This window comes from Parasteatoda tepidariorum, chromosome 12 (genome assembly GCF_982258835.1).
Source record: "Parasteatoda tepidariorum strain Cologne lab strain chromosome 12, Ptep-v5.0, whole genome shotgun sequence".
Taxonomy (NCBI): Eukaryota; Metazoa; Arthropoda; class Arachnida; order Araneae; family Theridiidae; genus Parasteatoda; species Parasteatoda tepidariorum.
In genome coordinates this window covers 56,249,697-56,272,117 of record NC_141766.1, presented here as the reverse complement: position 1 = coordinate 56,272,117, position 22,421 = coordinate 56,249,697, and the positions used below count along the sequence as shown (strand labels likewise).

Below are 22,421 nucleotides of genomic sequence, written 5' to 3'. Positions count from 1 at the left end.
TTTACTGTAAAAAATTCCGATCTGAAAATATTTTATTTGAGAAAAAAATTTATTTTGAAAGGAATCAAAATATTAAGAAATTTTAAAAAAAAAAAGTTAGGGGAAATTTCTAGAAAAGTAGTATTATTTATGCATGTTTACTAAAATATTTTGCAGAATGCAAATTAATTATTTAATAAACTGTTAAGTGACTAAATTAATCATTAACAGCATCTTAAACCAAATGCTTAATGTGTCTGTCATTGATAAAATTAAAAAGAAAAGATCGCTTTAAAAACAGAGGGAATTATGTCGATGAAACAATTCTGCAAGCTTATAATACATATTTCGATAATATTTTAAAGTCTCAATTTTTTTTAGAAATTCTAAAGTTAATTACAAGTTATACATGAATTTATATATATTTTAAAATAATTATCCATAGGTGGCTTATAATTGTTCATCATCAGGCTGTGAAAACTTAAGAAAAATATTTCCTGAAGATATTTTAGTTGTAGAACAAATTGTACGTTATGTGAATTCAATTGATGAAGTTAGTGCAGAACTAAGGTATTGATTTTTATTCTTTAAAAGTTATTTCTTACATAATCGAGCACATAATTTTAGTTGTTCCTTTATCTGTTTTTTTCAGGTGGAAGTTAAAAGTCAGTGAATTATTCATAACTAGAACTGTAGGGCAACCTATGTCTGGACATGCTGCTTTCTCAAAAGTAAATCAGCCATCCGAAAGTACTGCTCTAATTTTAGGAAATGGAATTTATGATAAAAATTTAATTAATAGAGTTAAAATATCATTGCTTAAAGGAATTGTTGGTTTATTAAAAGAGGATGAAATGGAATTTTCTTGGTTTTTTAAGGTATGATTATAATTTAAGTTTTAGGTTTCATTGATGCGTAAATACTTATCTATTAAGTTATACAAAATTTTTATTATGGATTTCTTGCTCATTTATCATATTCTGTAGTTTTTCCTGATATTGGGATTTTCTATGCAACAAAAGTGAGATAACGAGAGAAAAAATTCAAACTCAGAAAATCTCTTTCATATGGATCTTATGAAAACTGAATCTTTCTAGTTTATGATTGATTAAAATTTTTTTATAATTAAACTTATTTTTAAAAGTGTCTTTCATCTCAATTTTTTCTAGGATGCAGTATTTAAATTGCAATAATTTTGATTTTTTTTTTTTTAATTATTTAATATTGAATTTCCCATTTTCAGGGGTGATTGCACTCTGAGTTTTTCATATCATCCTTCCAGGCCTAAAAACTAGGAGCAGGGCATAAGATTTTTATGCAAATTTCATGGAATTCCACACATCTCAAGACCATTAATTGGCAGACTTCCACGAATCAAAACTTATAATCCCACAAATTCTCAAATTCAAATTTTAGATAGCTGTCTGAGTTCAGCTATCTAAAATTTGAAACTTTTGTTAAATCGCATAAACAATACGTTTTTATACAAATGATTCTGTTGCCAGTTTGATTTGTTTGCTATTTTTAATATTTGAAACTATGCTGTAATCTTCTAATATCGTGATTCATAATTCAGTCAATTTCAATATCGAACAGCGAATTTTGTATTTACCGGATTTTGAAGTTACACATTGAGAATTGTATTCACGCGATTTATAAATTGTGATTTGCTATTCATATTCACATGCTTTAAACATCCAATATCATGATTTAAGTCCAATATCATGATTCTTGTAAGAACTAAGTTTTTCTTATATTAGTTACTGTAAAGGTGTGATATTCTTCATTAGTTGGTAATTTAATTATAAATTTTAGTTAAAAAAAATTAACATTTATATAAATTGATATTTTGATACCAAGTTTTTGCTCATAAAATTTTCAGAGTTTTTCTCTTTATATCACAATCACCCCTGGAATGCAGTGTCAAAATGGTTACTGTACGTTTGTTTGAAAAAGCTTAAAATAGTTTTTAGGTAGTTACTTATATATGTCTTATACTATAAATAGCATGTACTTCTTTTGCTTAAAATTTTTGAACTTTCTTTAATTTTATATTCAGATACAAGTAAATACTGTAAAAAATATTGCGAGTTGATAAAGCAGTTCAATTACATTAACATTTTATTGTTTTTTCTGTGGTTTTACGTTAAATATTATGCATGTAATGCTGAGCATTAGTTGAAGTGTGATTAAATATTATGTTTTAATGTTTCACCTTCAAAAAGCTTAACTTAATTTGCCCAGTAAATTCCTTAATAGATGTCTAGAATTAATGTAATACATATTTTCAGCTTAATGCTTCTTGGAGTACTAAAGAAGTACAAAGTAGAAAAGATCTGTGTTGTGATAGACAGAAATCTTATAATAAGTTTTCTATTTGTGTAATATTTTCTTTCTGTATTGTTAGGATTTATTTCATTAATTTTTATATAAATGTATTTTGATTTTAGACATCATCACAAATAATTGATGCTTGGCTTGTGAATGACTGGGTTTATTCGTTAGACCCTTTTTCTAGTAATTCAGAATTCTTTGAATTAGAAAATGAAGATGGGAAACACATTGCATTGCTGTATTTAGGTGTGTAGGCTTACATATATATGTTATATTTATTATTTTTTGTTCTATCTTCACATAATTATCACCAGAATAATATTTAATCCATTAATTTGTCTGTTTTTATAAATTTGTTAATCCTTGAACCCAGTACAGTTGTATAACTTTGTTACATTTTTCTATGGAACACCAATTTTCTCCCATAGCTTTCAGTGTAGAAATTACGTTTTCATCAAAAATTTTAAATGAATTTGCTCAAATAAAAGATGAAGTTTTTTAGTAAATTTTATCTTTTTAGATATAGTCAATGTCATTACTTAAATATGTATGAGAATATAAATATTATTATGCTTCTATGTAACTTTATATTTGGTTGAAAGAATATACATATCCCAAACTGTCATTATTTATAAAATGTTTTATCAGTTTATAAATTATTACTGAATTTTAACCTAAAATTTTTGAGGGCTAAAGTTTAGGGGCAATGGCTTATAATGAGATCCACTAAATTTAAAAATTCTTGGAGGACATCGCCAAAAAAATACTTTTCCTTTTGTAGAGTGCTAATGATAATCAGTAAATATCATGAAGCATACACACAAAACATAAAAATACATTAATGTTGAAAACGAAATGCCTAAATATAAAAATTGAAAAAGAAGCACATAAAAAAAATAAGCAATTTAAAAGGAATACTATTATTTTTTAATCATCTTATTACAAATTTGGAATGTCCATTCTGCTTTTACCCACTATGCACCCGTATTTACTAGAGGGGATAATATTTTATTTCCAAGCCCAGTGGCGTACGCAGAATTTTTTCAAGGGGGATGTTCATAATTTTCTGAAACTACTAAAAGAAATTCGAATCTGTTATAAAGCACTATTATTTCCCTAATTTAGACAGCTAGACAATTTTGACTTTTTATTTAGACAACATTGTTTAGTTAAATTTTGATTTGATTTTTTAAGTTTAAGAACATAATGCAATATTTTCTGAAAAAAGTTTAATGACATATGGGTGGAAAGTAACACTTTGAGGGCCACTTCCACATTCATCAGATTTTGTTATGCTAGAAACATTTTCTTCAACGGAAGTATCACATTTCTGTACAACAGAAAAACTTACATTGGTACTAGATGCTATCACCTCACTAATTTCAGATCGTGATTTTTTCTCAAAATAATTAAAAATTGCTAAATTCTTGTGTTAAAAATTGTTAAATCCTAAAGATCCAAGAACAGCAAATATATGTATATATTGGCCCAGAAATATCCGCTATGCTACGATCTCAAAGTTTCGAGCTGGAATGAATAACTTCAACGAGCACAGTATCTCTGGTATTGTTACTGATTTCTTCACTTGTCGAAATATTGGCGACGACAGGTTCGGCGATTGAATGAACTTTTTGTTAAGACAAAACAAAACAGATTTAGCGACAAGTTCCGAAAGAAAAGCGGCAGAGATAAGTCTGACTAACTAACTCCACTGTACTCCGTTCCCCCTTTTATATAATTTTTCACCGCGTCTCCACAATTCTCGAATTGTCTCAAAGACGACAGAACGTCTAGGATTCCAGAATCATCGCGTAAAGACCTCGCGAATGACAGCCAGTCTCGAAAACTATACTGGCAGGACAGAAAGTAACCAGTTCATAACAGTATCACGTGAATTTGGTTTCAAAAGTACAACCCTATTATAGTAAATGTTTTTTCAGTATTCTGAGAAATACCTTGAGAAAAAAAAAGTAGGCATAAGGTTAATAAAAATATATAGTCTTAAAAAATAATAGCTCGCATAATTTCTACTAAAATTTTTATTTTTGCCATTTTGTCTGAGCTCAAGGGGGGTGTTTAAACCCCTAAACCCCTCCCTTGCGTACGCCACTGTCCAAGCCTACCATGCCTTATTTTTTTCTTTTCGTCAACAAATTTTAAATTTAAGATTAACTTCCATCGAGATAAAAAGCATATTCTTTGGTTTATACACAGATGGACTTGTATTCAGAAATATACAGTATCTTATAAACTATACTGACCTCTTTTCAAAACCCCAAACAAATATAACGGAAAAGACATTATTAGTTTTAAAAAATCTTATCAAATTTACTTCATACATTTTTTGCAAGAAGTTTTATTTATCACCTAAAAATTTTAAACTTCTTTTTCTTAAAATTTAAAACAAATAGTCTCAATCTTTCAAATCCAACCCTTAAAAATGTTCTTTTGTTATTCATTTCAGAAAACTTTTATTAAAAATTGCACAAAATATCAATTAGTCAATATCTTTATCACAAAAAAGGACACTTTATCCTCATTATTTTGTATAATAATCCATATTTATTCTTTTTAAATGCAGGCTTCTATATGGATCAACTTTTTGTTATTCAGTCTAAGAAACTACGTTTAAAAGACACAAAGACTAATGCTTTATCAAATGACTTTGCGTATGAAGCATATTGCTTGAGTAAGTAAAAAATCAATCCTTTAAGGGCTTTGTAGGTAAACTGTTTTTGTAATAAATCTTTTGTTTCATACTTTTCCCAATTGTATTAATTTTTATAATTTTTCAGAAAATATATATTTTTTTTTCTGTTTTTGATTGTGAGAATGAATAAAAATTATCACAAAATTTTAACAAATCTTAAGTATAAGTTGGCAAGCTGACTCCTATTATAGCAACTGACAGAAAACTAGTTATATTATACTACTAGAATTAATTATTAAATGATATTTTATGAGCTTAAAAGTTAAAGTAATCACATATTTTTATTTAATTAATAATTTTTAGTTCTAGTTACATTGAAGTGGAATATTTATTTCTTAATTAAAAATTATATTCATGGGCATTTTAAAATGTCAAAAAACATAGATCTACAATTTTAAGTAAACTGCTGTTGAAAAATTGTGAAAGGCTTTTTTGACAGCTGGTTGAGAATTTTATTTTCCTAAAAGAAGTTGTTTAAACATGTTACAGACATGGTTGTCTTTTAATGAAAAGTCTTTGAAAAAAAAGAAATGAATTATACATTTTGATTTATACCTTTGTCAAAGAGTCTTGCAGACTAACTGCTTTTGTTTAAACAGTGATAATCTTTTCTTACCTAGTGAATTCTAGCATCATTTTGACCAATTTCAGTTAGCATCCATCATAATCATTTGAAAAAGTTCAACAAGGATGTAAAAATAACTCTGAACCAATGTGCAGACATCAACCATATATATATATGAAGTTATGTGTATTGGTTCTAGATCTATAAAGTTCTATATATATATATATATATATATATATATATATATATATATATATATATATATATATATATATATATATATATATATATATATATATATTGGTTTTCGATATATATATAAAGTTATGTATATTGGTTCTAGAGCATATTACAAGAGTAACAACTTACAAGCTTTAAAATTACTTTTGTTATCACACTCTTTTTTTTAACTCAAAAAAACCTTATTAGACTTTTTGTTATACTGATTTGTTTCAAATGATTCATTAATTATATAAAATTAATAACAAACCTTGCTCTTAACTCAATATCCATTTGTAATGTACCTGATATATCTGCAGCCTTCATTACATTCAATATGGTTAAATTTGATGATGGAACTTTCTCAAATGATTGATGTACAGTGTTAGGCATTTTCCACATTCTTGTTCAACTTTTCAATATCATTTCAAGTTAATGGCACTGTTTTAGTTCCATTACATTATTGCTTACAAATTTATTCTAAAAATTATAATTAGGAACCTGTGTGTGAAAGACATTCCCTCATTATAAAAACCTGCTAAAAATAACATCAAACAGGGGCAGAGACTTCAAACTCAAACTTTAAATGTCTGCCCAAATATCACTCTTAAACTTTACTATATTAGTCTCAATAACATTTTTTTTTTCTATTTTTAACAATTTATTTTCTAAAAAACATTATTTTCTTAGTTTCTAAGATTTGTTGGAATATATGTTTTTCAGCAACTAAATTTTTCTCTTTGTAGGAACAAAAGATATCAAGCCTCAATTCCCAGCTCCAAATAATACAAATGCACTAATTCCAGCAAATACTTTGATAAATGGTAATAAAACATATGACATTCATTTTGTTCTCTTATTATTTAAATATGAAATGTATGCTATTTGCTTATGTATTAGTTCTGAATTACTTTTAGTTATTCTCATCTCATTCTACATACAACTTTTTTGTCCTTAATTCACAATTTTCCAAAAATATACAATTCAAAACCTTTTTTCTTCTAAAATTGTTCTCAACTGGTTTTCTGTGGATGTTTTAATATTACTAGTATGGTTAATGTTAACAAGTGGTTTACTTATTTCTACTTACAAGAGGCCACTGGTAAATATGTTAACTTTTTTTAATTAGTTTGGAAATTTTTAACTAATCTGACAGTCAAATTTGGAAAATAATTGTGCACAAACAAAATTTAGTTTTCCTTTATTTGTTTTTTCATCACTAGCTGTTTGAGGCTTTTTATTTAGTATTCTAGTCTCTGGAGAATCTGATAACACCTGTCAACCTTTTATTTGATTAAATTTAATTAAAATTCATCTATATGTGTGTCAAAGCTAAAATTTACGCATTACTAAGATTATGACAACCTGTTTACATAATTTTTTACTGGTTTTGCCAAATAACGTGTTTTATTGCTAAATTATAATTGAAAATAATATGAATAATTAGAATATAATAATGTAATAACTTTATAAGAAGAAATTCCCCTTAAAAAGTTTATACAATTCAGAAATTTTCTTTATTGACAATGTTATCTGCAAGTGAGAGTCGGTCAGAACAATACTAATTTAAAGCAATCTGAAGAGTGAGTTCTATTCCATTAAATATTACTCGACAAATTTAATGTATTTCTTTAAACATTTAGCTTTATAAACATTGTATATGCCAGGATAGTGTTGAAAAGGTATGAACAATATTATGCTTATGCATAAAAAATAAATTTTCAATTGGTTATAACTGATTTTATTAGTATATTGGTTCCAGGAATCCATCATTATATAAGAGTCCATAATTCTTCTTATTTCTAACATTTTATTTTTTCAATTATTATATGAATGAATGAATTGAAATGAATTTATAGGTAATTGAATTACTTTTACTTCCTCTTTGAGTAGAATTACTTTCTGTAATTTATATTATTGCATCTTCATTTGTATTTCTTGAATAAACATGTTTACATTTTACTTCAAAATAAATAAAAAATCAAAATTCAGTTTTAAAGTATATCAGAGAACTATAAGCATAAAACTCTTAGGTGTAGGAAATTTTTACTAAACCTTTCTATTTAGCAGAATTATTTAAACATTTTCCTATATCTACAGTTGGGAAAATTTATTATATTTCAATTGCAGTTATATTTTGAAAAGTTATTTTGCTTTGAGATTATCATGTTAGTTGTTTTAAAAAATGTGAAATAGCCTTTTTTCTTGACTGTTCAAGAAAAGTGGCAGCATAATATTCAACTCACACATACAAGTAAATCTCATACATGTAAATAAATCTCTTTGAATAAAAAGGAATATTTAATTTAGCACAATCTGAAGAGTAAGCTCAATATTTATTGTAAATTAAACTAAGTAATCCGTTAACAAAGCATATAAGCATTTTTTTCAACAGTATGACTATAAAAGATTGGATGCATAGAATATAATGAAATTTGTACTGGTTGTCATTTTTCATCAACCAGTGTACTCATTTAAAATATGTTGTTTCTTCTTTATGTTATCGTTTCTTCTTTATATGAGTAGATTTTCATAGCTAATTTGCCTAACTTCATCCAGGGGGGGAATTTTCAAGGGGAGTCCCTTGTGCAATTAGTAGCCCAATGATGATACTTTAGTGTCTCCCTAAATTATCTCATTCAATTTGTAGCAACTACTTCTGCAAATTTGTGACTAACGTTTATAATAAGGAATAGAAAATTTGTCTGTTCAGTGTACTGTTGACTCCAAGATAATTTCATGAAATTAGCTAATTATTTTAAATAGCACAATATCAAAAACAATGACACATTTGCTAGATCAGCATTTAAAGGATATTTTGAAAATTGTAACTAAAAAAAAATTTTATGATATTGATACTTTAGTTGAGAAAAACCAATGATTTTAAAACACAAAAATGATATGTCTTATATAATCCTAATAATTTTTTGTTTTCTGTGTTAGTACTGAGGTTCTTTTTAATGTATCAATGTAATTTTATTTTGTGTCTTCCTCAGACAATAACAAAAAATTTATAAAATTAATTTATTCAATTTTAGTACTTTTTAACAAATTTTTAACAAACAACAATAGTTTAAAATCCATGTAAAAGTCGGGAATAAATTTTTGTGACATTTCGACATAAAAGTTTGAAATACTGTAGGTTAGAGTTTTCAAACAGACATAATTAGAAAGTTGTAAAATGTTTTCTTCCTTAAAATCACAGACAATTTATATATTTTTTTTCCCTGCAGATTTAGCTTTATACTAAAGAGACCACTTTGTCCTGTACTTGTCCACCTATACTTTTTTGTCTTTCTCTTACATGTTTTTTTTAGTATGGCAGCACTTAATTTACTTAATTTTTACTTTTAATTTTAGTAATTAAATAAATTTTTATAGATACCTTAATTTACTTTTATATTACTTTCTCAGTAAATGATTTTAAAATTTACTACATAGAGGTGTCGAATAACCCAACAAATTCCGGTCGGATTGTGTATGGATAATACTATTAATGAGCAGTTTTTGTTTCAAGTTGAATATTTCTACTTATCTTATATATAAGCTTTTATATCACCTTATATTTTTATTAATGTAGCATGTTTATTATGGCATCTTTCTCAATTAACCCAAAAATTTTTCCTTTCTAGATGGTGGACATTACTTTTATGTCAATTTCTCAGTTTATGAAAATGAAACTCACTGTATAGTAGGATTCAGCTATCCAAAATACTCTGATAAAGCTATGGATGTCAACATTTGGTATTTTATTTAATACTTTAACTAACATTGCATGGCTTTTGATTATGCTTCAATTTAAAGTGTATGTCAGATATTGTGCTTAAAATGTAAAATCTTATTCTTAAAAATCTAAGGTTAAGAATATTTAATAATTTATTATAATTTAAGTTCTCTTCTCATTAAACCAAACTCAGTGGCTCGACAGCCCATGGATGGCCAAGGCCTACTGGGCCCATCTCAGTTTTCTTGACCTTAGGCTCTGGGGTGCAGGAGCAGATGTTCCGGTTGGGTGGTCAACCGAACGCAAAACCCCTTAGTGTTTAGATCCCAAGCATGCTTGGTACTCATTTATCAAACCACTGAAGGGATGAAAAGCTTGAGTCAACCTTGCCCGGCCCTAGGATCGAACCCAGGACCCGTGGTACAGGAACGTGAAGCACTACTACTCAGCCACCAGGCGTCGTTTTCTTCTCATGCCTTTTATAATTTTAGATAAACATTTACCTTGATTGAGCATGGAATAAATTCTAGAACAGAAGGTTAATATATTGTGCAGTGATAATAATAATAATTTATAGGTTAACACCCATTTGGAAGGTGCATTACTTGATCTAGAATTACTTAATCACTGTGTTACAACCATCAAACTACAACTGGTATCTCTATTTTACCCATTACAAACATTTTGGCAATAGGGTCATCAGAGTTTATACTTTTAAAATGTTAAAAACATCCATTTTATGAAAAATTCTTTTTCTGTTCCCTTTTGTTCTGTTAAAGTGCAACTTAGCATGTGAAACTCATAATATTAAATCAAAACTAATTCAGAATGGTTCAGAAGGTAGGTCAGAAAGTAATTCAGAAGGTTTACTATTCCTTTTCTGAAATCTAATTAATGCAATCATCTGAAATTTTTTTAAGGAAATATATTATGTAAATGAGCTTTTTATTTTTAACTGATAGATTTTAAGAAAATATTTACATGTGTTTTAGGATATTTGAAAAGAAATTAAAACTTTTATTTTCAGAGAAAAACAATTAAAAAAATTTAATTAACATTTATTTAAATTTTTTGTTGAATTCTTCAACAATTCATTAAAATTAACAACTGAATGCAATTTTAATATTTTACTTTTAAAATGAACGAAAAAATAAATTGAGGAATTTTATCATAAAATAAAATTTTAAGAAATGTACTTAATTTTAATTCCATTTTTTTATAGCAGAAACTCATCTACCACATTATTTTTACTCCTTCATCTTTTTTAAAATGTCGATTTTTTTCTTAAATTGTTTCATTGTTTATAATGTATGTTAAACACATTTTGGGTAATATTGCACATTTCGAAATGTAACTATTTCTCCTTGCTCCACTAATATATAAAAAATTTAGTTTTCTTCTAAGTAAGTAAATTTTAAGTTTCACATTTTGTCATTTTTATTTATTTATTATTAAACATTTACCTTGTGATCACTAAACTTGTGAAAATGTGCATTAATAAAATATTTTCACACAAAAATTAATGTATCAATTTTCTTGATGTAGCTCACTAGGAAAAATGTTGTTGAGGAATTGCCAAGTTTCATCTATTAAGAATTAGGGGATACATTCTAATACTTTTGAAATGACAAAGAAAAACTGCTATAGAAAACTTATTAAAATAATTTTGTGCAAATACAAATAATTTTTGAAAATATTAAACTTGTAGAAAGCATTTTTCAAAAATTTTTTAAGCTATCCTAGTTGCAGTATAAATATTACATAGCTTGGAAAAATAGCTCTTTTTTTTTGTTTATCAGTTTTCTATTAGAATGTATATAAATATATATATTTTCCTTTTAATAATTTTTTATACACAAAATTCATGCTATTTTATTACTTTAATAGAGTAACCATTTGTTTCTTTACAGCCTTGGATGTTTCTTACTAACATTTTCAAAATAAATTATTGAATGAAAACTACCCATACACGAGTATTACTTTGAAAGTAACTTCTATACACCAATCACTTTTAAATGTTCTGTAGCAAATCTTACTGCTTTTCTAGATTTACCAATGATTCTCAAAAATGCTTAAAATATACTCATTTGACTCTGTAACTTCAAATTCCTGTTCTGTTGTAAATACTACCCTATGCCTGTTAAAGAATAGCCAAAATGTTTTCAACTTTTCCCAAATCATGATTGAGGTCAAGAGGAGCAAAAAGGGGTTTAAAATTGTCTAAAACTAGTTTGCTTTGCTAGTGATTCGAGAATTCATTTACTTTTCCCTAAGTTCTACCTTTCACCTACATCACGAAATAAAATGGGTCTAATTAATTTCTTTACTCATTCATTACTTAATAGTGATGAGTCAGTGAATGATTAAGATTCTTTCTCAAATAAAAATGTATTTCCAGATGTGCTACTATTCCACTGAATTTCTCTTTTTAGCAGAATTTCTGATTCATGAGACATATATAATAACAATACTTATTACAGAAACTTAGTATGTTGAACTGAGGGGCAATTCATAACTTGCACGAAAATAACTAAAGTATCTCATTTTTTCGAAGCAGTTTTTTGTTTCAGAATTTTAAGATTTTTGAATAAGAAAACATTTCCTATCATGAAATTTCATTAGGTTAAACTGGTGTAATAAATATATATTATTTTTAGAAGATGCGAACAAATCTTGTCTTATGGAGATTAGTTCTTTCAAAAATTTCCATTCATCTCTAAGAGTTCATTAAATATATTGTTAACCTTTTGCTTACAACTGGTACAAGTAGGCTAGAATTACAGGTTTCAGCATGCTGAGCACTGTAAGCCAAAGGTTAATCTAATCAATTATTTAAGAATCACATAATTTTTAAAAATAGGAACTAAGGGGCATTCTCAAATAAATTTTTTTTAAAGATTTTGTTGTATTCAAAATTAGTGAAACAGTTAAATAAAAAATATATAACTAGATTACAATTTTCTACAAAGTATTAAATTGACTCTCAAACAGAAATTATTCCAATTGAGAATTCAATAAGTAATAACGTTTTTAAAGCAAATAAAAGAAAAGTCATATAACATGAAACTATAATGAAAAGTTATAATACAGGGTGTTTATAAAGTCCCGGACCCATTTTAATGTTTAATAACTCATAAAATAATAAAGATAGATTAAAATTAATAACATAAATAGATAAATAGACTCAAAAAGTTTCATGACCCTTGTCAATGAACTTCCACATTTGCACCCTTCGTCGCACGGAGAATATCAAGTCAATAGTCAATTTCACGCTAGGTAGCGGCAAGCATGTCGGCATCCAGAGAGGCTATTGCGATTGTAATTCTGGCTTTTAGGTCATCAATGTTCGACACGATCCTCCTGTAAACATTGTCCTTTATAAATCCCCAAGGAAAAAAGTCCAGCGGCATTATATCAGGTGATCTGGGTGGCCAAGGAATTGAACCTTCTCGTCCAATCCATCTTCCTGGGAAATGGTCATTCAAAGAACTACGAACGATAATACCCCAATGAGGTGGTGCACCATCTTGTTGCAAAATGACATGTGGCTGAAGCTCTTCTATTTGTGGAAATACGAAGTTTTCCAACATGTCTAAGTATACGACTGATGAAACCGTCTTTTCATTAAAAAAAAGAAAGGCCCAATGACTCGTTCGTGCATTAGTCCACACCACACATTAACCTTTGGGGAATCCCTTTGTGTCTCACGCTATTCATGGGGGTTTTCAGATCCCCATATGTGCACATTATGGCGATTAACAATGCCAGAAACGTGAAAGAATGCGTCGTCGCAGAAAATTATGCTCTTCAAAAAATCAGCAGCATCTTCTATCCTTCCGACCATATCTGTTGCAAACGCCATCCTCGAAGGGGGCACACGTGGAAGTTCATTGACAAGGGTCATGAAACTTTTTGAGTCTATCTAACCATTTATGTTATTAATTTCAATCTATATTTATTATTTTATGAGTTATTAAACATCAAAATGGGTTCGGGACTTTATAAACGCCCTGTATATTATAATAACTGAATATATTTTTTAAGAAAAATTTAGTTTATATTTTATTTAATAAATTAATTCCATAAAATAGTTTTTTTTATAGTTTTGCTGGTTAATTTTGTTAATGCTGTTTAATTTTGGATAACATATTTTTGAAGTTTGTTACTCTGTAAGCCCAGTCTGTTTGTATTTGCATCCTCTCATGTGCATAATTTTTTCATCTTATTTTCATAAGTATTCCAAAACTATATATTAAGAGCAATCTTTATGGAACACCCTATTTTAAGGCTCTATTTTATTAAATGTGTTTACCACAACAATTCAGAACAAAGAGGTGGAATCTATGCCACTGTCCTTTTAGTGTACCCTTTATTAATTAAGTTGAAGTACCCTTTATAAATTAAATGAAAGTTTTTATTTAAGGAAACTTAATAAAAAACTGTTGAATTACCTTAAATTGCCTAGTGTTAATGTATTATGTTAAAATGCGTAGCTTTTACATCCTATCAACTGAAATTTGTTTTTCATGGATGATTTTATCTTAAACCAAGTTATTAGTAAAAAATTAAAAAATTTTACAAGAGATATTATTTTTAATCTAATACAGTAGAGAACCATTTATTCGGTATCGAGAAAACCCGGAAGAATTTTGCTTCGTTTTCCTGCTATTTTGAAGTATAATGATTATTTAAAAAAAAAAAAAGTGGAAATTTGACTCATCCTTGAAGTTGAGTAGAGGGAAAGGGGGGAATTCTTCTTGTTTGCCCAGAAAAACTTCAATTCTCTCCCTAACCTTGAAGATCATTAGATCCAGATGGGGCAGGGAACGGACAAATGTTTTATTTTCTCCTGTGTGTCAGTTGTTTTTCTGATAAGCTGCCGTCAATCAAACTTAAGGGAGTGGCATGATTATTTCGTCTTCTCTTTGATTTATGAGGGGTGGGGAAAATGCATTGCACAAGCATATCAATGAATGTCCCAGTTAAGGAACTTGAAACTTCTGACTTAGAGTATTGACAAGTTTATTTATTTTAAATCCACTTTAGTTACTCAGTTTTTGTTATCCTTGATTTATTATTATGAATTGTTTTATTATTTCGGATAATGCATTATTTATTATGAACAAAATGTTTTTTAATCACTAGTTATATTCATCTATTTGACATCGATTAGCGAAAAATATATTTTTTTAATAAATGATGATTTTTTTTTAGAAATGCGGTATCATAAGCAATTTTTTCTTGATATGAAATCGCATCTGCTTCTGTTAAAAATAGTCTTTTTATGAAATAAAAGGAGAAGATTGTTTATTAATTTACGCATATAATTATTTGCTAATAAAAGCGGACAATTATTTTATGAAGCAGATAGCAGTTTTCTTCTTTTAATTTTGATTTTGTTTTTCTGATTCCACTGTGTTTGAGTTTTTTTTTCTTTCATATATATATATCATTAAATTGTTGTTTCTTTTTTAATTCCGTTGATCTTATAATATCCTGCCTTGTTCCAGGTTTTAATATTTATGTTACTGCCTTTTTTAAATATTGTTTCCGTTTGATAGTTTTCAAGTGTTTTTAATTTAGATTAATAAGTTTTCTTTTTATAGTTTCCCCACCATATAATTAGATATGAAATATATTGCATTTTTTAACTATTGGTTTTGTTTTATATTAGTTAATTTGTAGATTTTAATTATAATCAAAAAATAAATAGGCTAATTTTGTATTTTTTAAACTTGTTTTTCTTGTCTAAACTTTCAAATGTTTTTATCCTTTTAAATGTTATTTTTCTGCCGTTTTCTTTTTTTATTAGGAGATTTTTTCCTTTTTTTTTCTTATTTTAAAATGTGTTTAACTTTTTCCTTGTAATTTGGGTTTGATAAAACATCAATTTACGGCACTTTTGGCCAATCCAGAAAACCGGGAAATTCAGACATCCGGGGTAGCGATGGTCCCGAGCATCCCGGTTAATTGGTTCTCTACTGTATTAAAACTTGGTTGAAGTTTTATTGTTCATGATTTTTTATGTATTTGTATTTGATTTCAAATATACAAATCATAGATATTTCATTACTATATATATATATAGTACTGAAATATATATGTGGTTTATATATTAGTTATAAATTTTTCATTTGATCATGGTTCAGCATATGAAGTAGCTCATCTCAAGATTGTTTTAAATGTATCATGTTTGTTATTCTTGAAAAGTACTCAGGAGGATAATTTTTACATAAAAATCTAATTGTTACTAATATAAATATTAAGCTAAATATCCTAGATTAGGTAACTGATTATTATTATTTGGTGGCTGACAAAAGTCACTTCATTACTATTGTTTGCATGCCTGTATGATGTATATATAAATATGTATCATGCATATTTATATATACATCATATGTATTGTATTAATTATATGCTTTGTTAATTTTGATTTAATGAGTGTAGCGTAATAATTTTATTATTTCTGATTTTATGTATATCTTCAGGCTTAAATTACTTTTGCTGATGGTCGTTGTGATTGTCGTGACATTAGCTTTTCTCTTCTGGTGTATTCATTATAAAGTAAGCCTTTTTTCCTTTTTCTCATATTTTCAATGACTTATTTTTAATATTAAAACTTACAAAATATGTATATTTTTTTATAATTCATTGTAATAATTTTTTTTAGAAATTGGTGACTGTTATTTTTTATGTTATAAATGCAGTGTAATTAGTTTTTATTTTAGTTTCAATTTAACTAATTTGCTAGAGTTTTGTCTTTTTTTAATTTAATACAATTAACAAATTAGCAATTTTGCTTCAGTGTGGTCCTAATTCTTTCTTTTTTTCCTGCAAATGAAGATCTCTCAATATTTAAACAGCATTACTCTATCCATTAAAAAGTGAGTTATCTTCATGCTGTAACAATGTGGAAAATAATAAAAACATGAATAAAATTAAAAGACAGCTATCTTGGGACTAAAGCCAAGTATTTCTTATCTTTAAAACCAAAGCACTGATTATCAGAATCAAACTTTGGTGTGAGCTTCAGATCTTCTTTCTTAGAACTTTTCATATTCTAATAGTTGTAATTGTTATATCCTACGTGAAAGAAATTTAAGAAGTGAAAATTCTGTAATGATTTTTAAATTAGATATAATTATCAAATTTTTTTATTTTTCTATTTAAACAATATATGCATTATTACCAAATTCATTTTTAAACCTTTGTTAAACTAAAGAAAAAAGAAGGGTGATAAGAGATTTGTTTTACCAAAATGATTTTTATTAACATGTTTACTTTTCAATAGACCATAAAATTCTAGCATTTAGCATATCAACAAAGAACTTTTCCCATTGCCACTGTAATGTATTTCTTTTTCTGTTTTATTAAATTTTACTAAATATTGCTGAAGGGGTATAATTTTAAACCTAAGGAATAAAAGAGTGCAGATTAAGATCAAAATGTTAAATTTTGCTGCATTATTATTTATAAATATAATGACTTAAGTTTATATTATAATTTTAAAAAAGGATTGTTGCGAAAGTTTTTAATAGAACTCTCGTTAAAAAAAAAAAAAAAAAAAAAAAAACAGGATTGATTTTTTTTTTCTGAAAAATTGCATAATTTTTAAACAGAATGGCAGCCTTGTTACCTGGAGTGTTTATCACATTGTTCATGTTACTTTTAATTTTCGTGTACGCCTATTTTTATGTAAAATAAACTAGTTTTATCTACTTAAATGCATTTTCTTTTAAATTTAACTATATCCTTGGACTTTAACTTATGTTCCAAAATTATTTTCCTTTAATAAACATTACCACTAATTTTTATCCCATGAGTGTAACTCAATTGTGCAGAATATGCCCTAAGGCGCAGACAATGTTCAAGGAAAGTTCAGGCCGCTTTCAAGAATCTTTCCTCTTACTCACTCAACATCAGCATATCTCTTGTGCAAAATTTCAAAACCAAGAAAATATGGTTTTTGATTTTGCATGATATTATGCTAAATATTATTTTAAAACATTATAGCTTACTTTAAATAAGTTATCCATTTTCTACATTTATTCCTTTTTGCTTAATTTTTTTTCAGGACAATGGCAAGTCTTCAATAGTACAACTATGCATAAATGTCGTTACATGATTTTTTTTTGTGATTTCCAAATGCTAATGTAATATGTCAAGAATGTGTATTTTTATGCACAGTTAATAATTTTTGTTTTGTTATTTAAGAAGTTATGCATAATAAATCGTTGTTTACCTTGAATTGAATGCTAATGATAGTTTTTATTTATTAACAATGTACTCTTAAGGCTGCCTTAAACTTGAGTGAAAGTATGTTACAGTTTTTGGAAATAATGGCCAAAAAGTGGGAGAGGGGGACTACTGAATCCTATAATTTTAGTGTTTCTGGTTGGTATTGGACCTATTTTCTTTCTGTTACTCTATGAAGAAATGTTTTTTACTGTAGAACTATTTTGTTTATGCAGTTTGGTGGATGAAAGGTTAAAACATAACATTTTAAATTACTGATTCAAATAAATGCTTTCAAAACAGTTACTTACTTTTTAATACATTTTATTTCTTATTCAAAAGCATGATATGCTTCTTAATTTTAGAGAGTCGCCACTACAAGTACCTCTACAGTTGATACATCATTTACTAAAGTTCAAGCAGAAGAGGAGTTTGTTTCAAGGTATTTTGTTTTTTTTTATTAATTTTCAACTGCTTCCTTTTTTTAAAATTTTAGCTCAGACAATAATCATATGAATAAAACTATGATGAACTGAACTCATATGAATAAATTCATAACTTTCTTGTTCTTGGAACTTTACTGTTATTGAGAGCCAACTTTAGGTATTAGTTTGTATAATATGGATTCCAAATTAGACACATGGTGCTTCTTGTTTTTTTTTTTTTTTTTTTTGTTATGCATCAACTTTTTATTTGTTCTCCTTGAAATTTTGAGCTTCAATATACTTAATTTTTTATCAGTTAAAGTAGTAAAAACTAATAAACTTTAATTCACTTACTTAAGAAATATCAAATTCTGCAGTGGGATCCAAAAGTGGCCAATCTTTGGGTAAAGTGTACCACTTTCTCAAACAAAATAATTATGTGTGCCACTTTTAATATGCTGGAACATAAAAAGGGAGAAATGCTATTTATATTCAAAAAATAGAATTTTTAGACAAAAAAAATTTTTTTTTTTTTTAGTGAAATTTAAAAAAATTATATAATAAGTAAAAGAATACTGCTAACTACTTAGGTTTTATTGTTAATATACACTTTTAAACGTTTAGTCAGTTTAATTCTGTTAAAAAATAAAAATGAATAACTTGAAAAATTGATTTTAAATAATCATTGAATAGTCACAACTTAGTTTAGCTTCATAATTTCCATTTTTTTTCCCAAATCATTTATATTAAGATTAATTCTAGAAAATTCCTACAAAATCGGATGTTTTAAATGGACATCACTTACTTTTGAACGATCTATGTTGATTTCATAATATTCATTAAAATTTTTTAACTGAAACCATTGGGCACATCCCATGACCGAGCCGAGGCTGTCTAGCTGCATTCTGCTGGTGTCTAGAGGTGCTGATTTCTTATGCAGTGGCCTGTTAAAGATGGCATTTTTTTTTTTTTTTTAAATTTTTCAGTTTATCTTGTGTGCTATTGTGTAAACTTCAACTTCACTCTGGCACGTATGCTACATATTTGCCATCCATGGTATAGTTAATTATCAGATTTTGCATGTTTACCTGTGTCAGTTCTTAAAGTTAATTTAATAATTTTTTGCTGATTGCTGTCTTGCCTCAATTAGAACAGCAAGGATACCAACAATTAGAGATTTTCCATCATTTTTACAGATTTTTATTCTGTTTGTAAAATTTTTTTAAATATTTGAATAGCTCTTTATGTTAGCTTTAAAACGTTTTTAATGACATTTCATTTTACTGAATCTCATGCAATTTATAGACAACCCCTTATTCTAATTTTATCAATAAGGATGGTTTTATTTTCAACATTTAAAAAAAATTTGTGTTATTAGAACCTTATGTGAATTAGAATTAATTATTAAAAATTTTTATGTGAAACTTTTTTTTTAGTATTCTGTCATTTGTAGAATATCTTTTAAATACTTAGTATTCGATTTCAGTTCTACTGGAAAAAATTTTGTATCTTGTAAAATAACAAATGAATGTTTTATTTTGAATTTCAATATTGCCACAAAAAGTAATATTGCTGTGAATAAAAACTTCTTGACTCATTGCAATTAGTAGGCATTCCTGGCACATATATTTTTTATGATTTTTGAACTAGAGATTATTATTCTTTTTAAGTTCTTACCTTCAATGCAACTATTTCTGAATTTTACCTTAATATATTTGAGCAAGGTTTTAGTATCTTAATACTAATAAGTTTACTTCTATTAATAATATTCTAAATTAGGGAATGTTGCATTAAGCGTATTAACTTTAACATATAACTGTGAGTGTTAATTCTTAAAACAGGGTGACTATGTTATAAGATTATTTTCTTTTAGGTTTCAGAAGGAATTTCATTTTATTACAATCTTAGGAAAAGGCGGATTTGGAGTTGTTATGGAAGCAAAAAATAAAATTGATGACTGTGATTATGCTGTAAAAAGAATTCGTATTATTGTAGATGGAAGAAAAGAGTAAGTTCTATGGTTTGAAAATATGATGTATTATTTAACTGTAAAAATATATTTATCTTATATAGAAGTCACGATCTTATAGGTGTAAAATGTATTCATCTAAATTTCTATTGTTCATCTAAAAAGTTTAAACATGCATAAACAGTGTTTTCAATGGATAAGGGAAGAACAAGGAAAACTTGTACATTTTTTAATGCTCTTAAAATTAAGTATAATATATTTCATTTTTTAAATTACTAATAAATTCAAAATCCAAAAAGGATAGGATATAATTTGCGCTATGGAGACTAAAGCACAAATAAAAGTATAGAAATGGGCATGCTATAGTTAAGGTTCTTTAAACGCCAACCTTCCTCAGTGTCTTAACATCTTGTGAAGATAGAGAAATTTTTTTATTCTAATTTAATCTGTTGTACCCAGGAGTTCTAATTTTATCAGTCCCATCCCCTCACTCCTGTTTTTTATTTCTCTTTTCTTCTTCAAGATCATTTGGTGTTTAGACACTGAAGAAGGTTTTTGTTTATAGAACTAAAACTGTAGTATGTCCATTTCTGTACTTTTATTTGTGCATTATCCACATTTTTTTCTTTTTTTTATTATTATTATTATTATTTAGTACTAATAAATTGTAAGGTAATGTTTTTTTTCCCTGAAAGCTGTAATAGTGACAAATTTTAGAATTGGAGAAAAACAATTAGCCGATCTGGATCCTTTTAATTTTTTGTTAGAAATCAAGGTCTATAATGATAGATGAGTGCTGAAATGTTTGGCTTTAGCTGTAGATTTTATGTTTTTTTCTATTTAAGGTGGTTTGCTAGTCTAGAAATTTTTTTAAAAAATTGATTTATTCTTCTATCGCATATTTCAATGCTTTATACCATGGAGTATATAAGGGCGAAATCATTTTGCATAACAACTATTTGATTTAGTTTTGAAAATGCAATTATCCTAGTCATTGAGGGCTCACAAACAGTGCAAGAGGTTAGTAGGCCTACTTGCTGCCCAACAAGAATGTAGAAGACACTATCAGTTTTTGGAAATTTCTCAAGAAATACTTAGAGGATTATTCTGTAATTTTAGAGGTGTATCCTTTATACAATTTCTCATACTTATTATTAACGTTTAAAAGATTTCAGAGGTTTGATTGATTGTTAATAAATTATGAATGAAAATAAGTATTTTTTTTAGCACCCTATGCAATAGCAATAAGCTTATAACTTGTATTGATTACTTTGGTTGGTATTTGCAATAACTGCATAAGATTTTGTATACCTAGTTTAAATATTTATGGAGAGTTTTATGAAAAACTAATCTTTTAGTCTTTTTTTTACTATACTTTTTAAGATAGTTAATAAAAGTAGCTTTTTTGGAGTAATTGTTAATTAAAAAATTATTTTAAAATTTGAAAAAAGAAATGTATAGAAAATTTCCTAAGATATGAGTATTTGCAGTAGTTTCTTTCATACTGCACATGCTCAGAAAAAAAATTAAAATATTTTTTTATAATGTTGTGAATCATGTTTGGTAACTAATAAAAAAAAAGAATCTTGAAAATTTAAAAAGTTTCTAGCAGTAGTTTTCTTATTTTTTATATGATAAGGGGTTTTCCACAAATTTAATTTTGTATTATAATACAAAATTTAATAACAAATGATAACTCCTCATAACAATCGTTTGTGCACTTAAATCTAAATGTGATGTTAAAAAGAAAGAAAACATACTTTTATGATAGATGATCATTTTTAATAAAACTTGTATAATGGTGCGAAATAATGTCTGCACAAATCCCTAATCAATCAGAGCTATCTTCTAAAATATACAGAAACTACTAAAAACTCAAAATTGCTAGAAATTTTTTATATTTTCAAGATAATCTAATCAGCCTTTTTTTTTATTAGTTTTTAAATATGATTAACTACAAAGTTATGATTTTTTCTGCACATGCACAATATAAAAGAACTACTTTAAACACTCGTATCTGTTGTAATTTTTAACGAATTTCTTTCAAATTTTAAAATAATAAATTAGTTTTTATAATTCAAAATTTCTCCAAATATTTTGTTTAATTTTATCGAATATGTTTAAAGTTATAGCAAAAAAAGCGTGAGACAAAAGAAATTAATTTTTTGTAAAAATGTCCATACTCCTTAAGTACTGAAACTAAGTTTATGAAATTTTGTACAATTTTTGCAAATAAGAATCAAAGTAATTGATACAAATTA

General features: G+C 26.8%; 1 protein-coding gene across 3 annotated transcripts in view; it reads left to right on the top strand.

Annotated features, from left to right (window-relative positions):
- Positions 1 to 22,421, top strand: part of PEK (pancreatic eIF-2alpha kinase) — a 71,961-nt gene that overhangs the window by 32,634 nt on the left and 16,906 nt on the right. For all 3 annotated transcript variants that reach the window (XM_043049481.3, XM_043049480.3, XM_016068800.5), the window contains exons 4-12: positions 425 to 549; positions 632 to 857; positions 2,430 to 2,559; positions 4,895 to 5,002; positions 6,554 to 6,631; positions 9,440 to 9,551; positions 16,020 to 16,095; positions 18,132 to 18,208; positions 20,065 to 20,199. In XM_043049481.3, the coding sequence (XP_042905415.2) occupies positions 425 to 549; positions 632 to 857; positions 2,430 to 2,559; positions 4,895 to 5,002; positions 6,554 to 6,631; positions 9,440 to 9,551; positions 16,020 to 16,095; positions 18,132 to 18,208; positions 20,065 to 20,199 (1,067 nt within the window). The remainder of the gene's footprint in view (positions 1 to 424; positions 550 to 631; positions 858 to 2,429; positions 2,560 to 4,894; positions 5,003 to 6,553; positions 6,632 to 9,439; positions 9,552 to 16,019; positions 16,096 to 18,131; positions 18,209 to 20,064; positions 20,200 to 22,421) is intronic.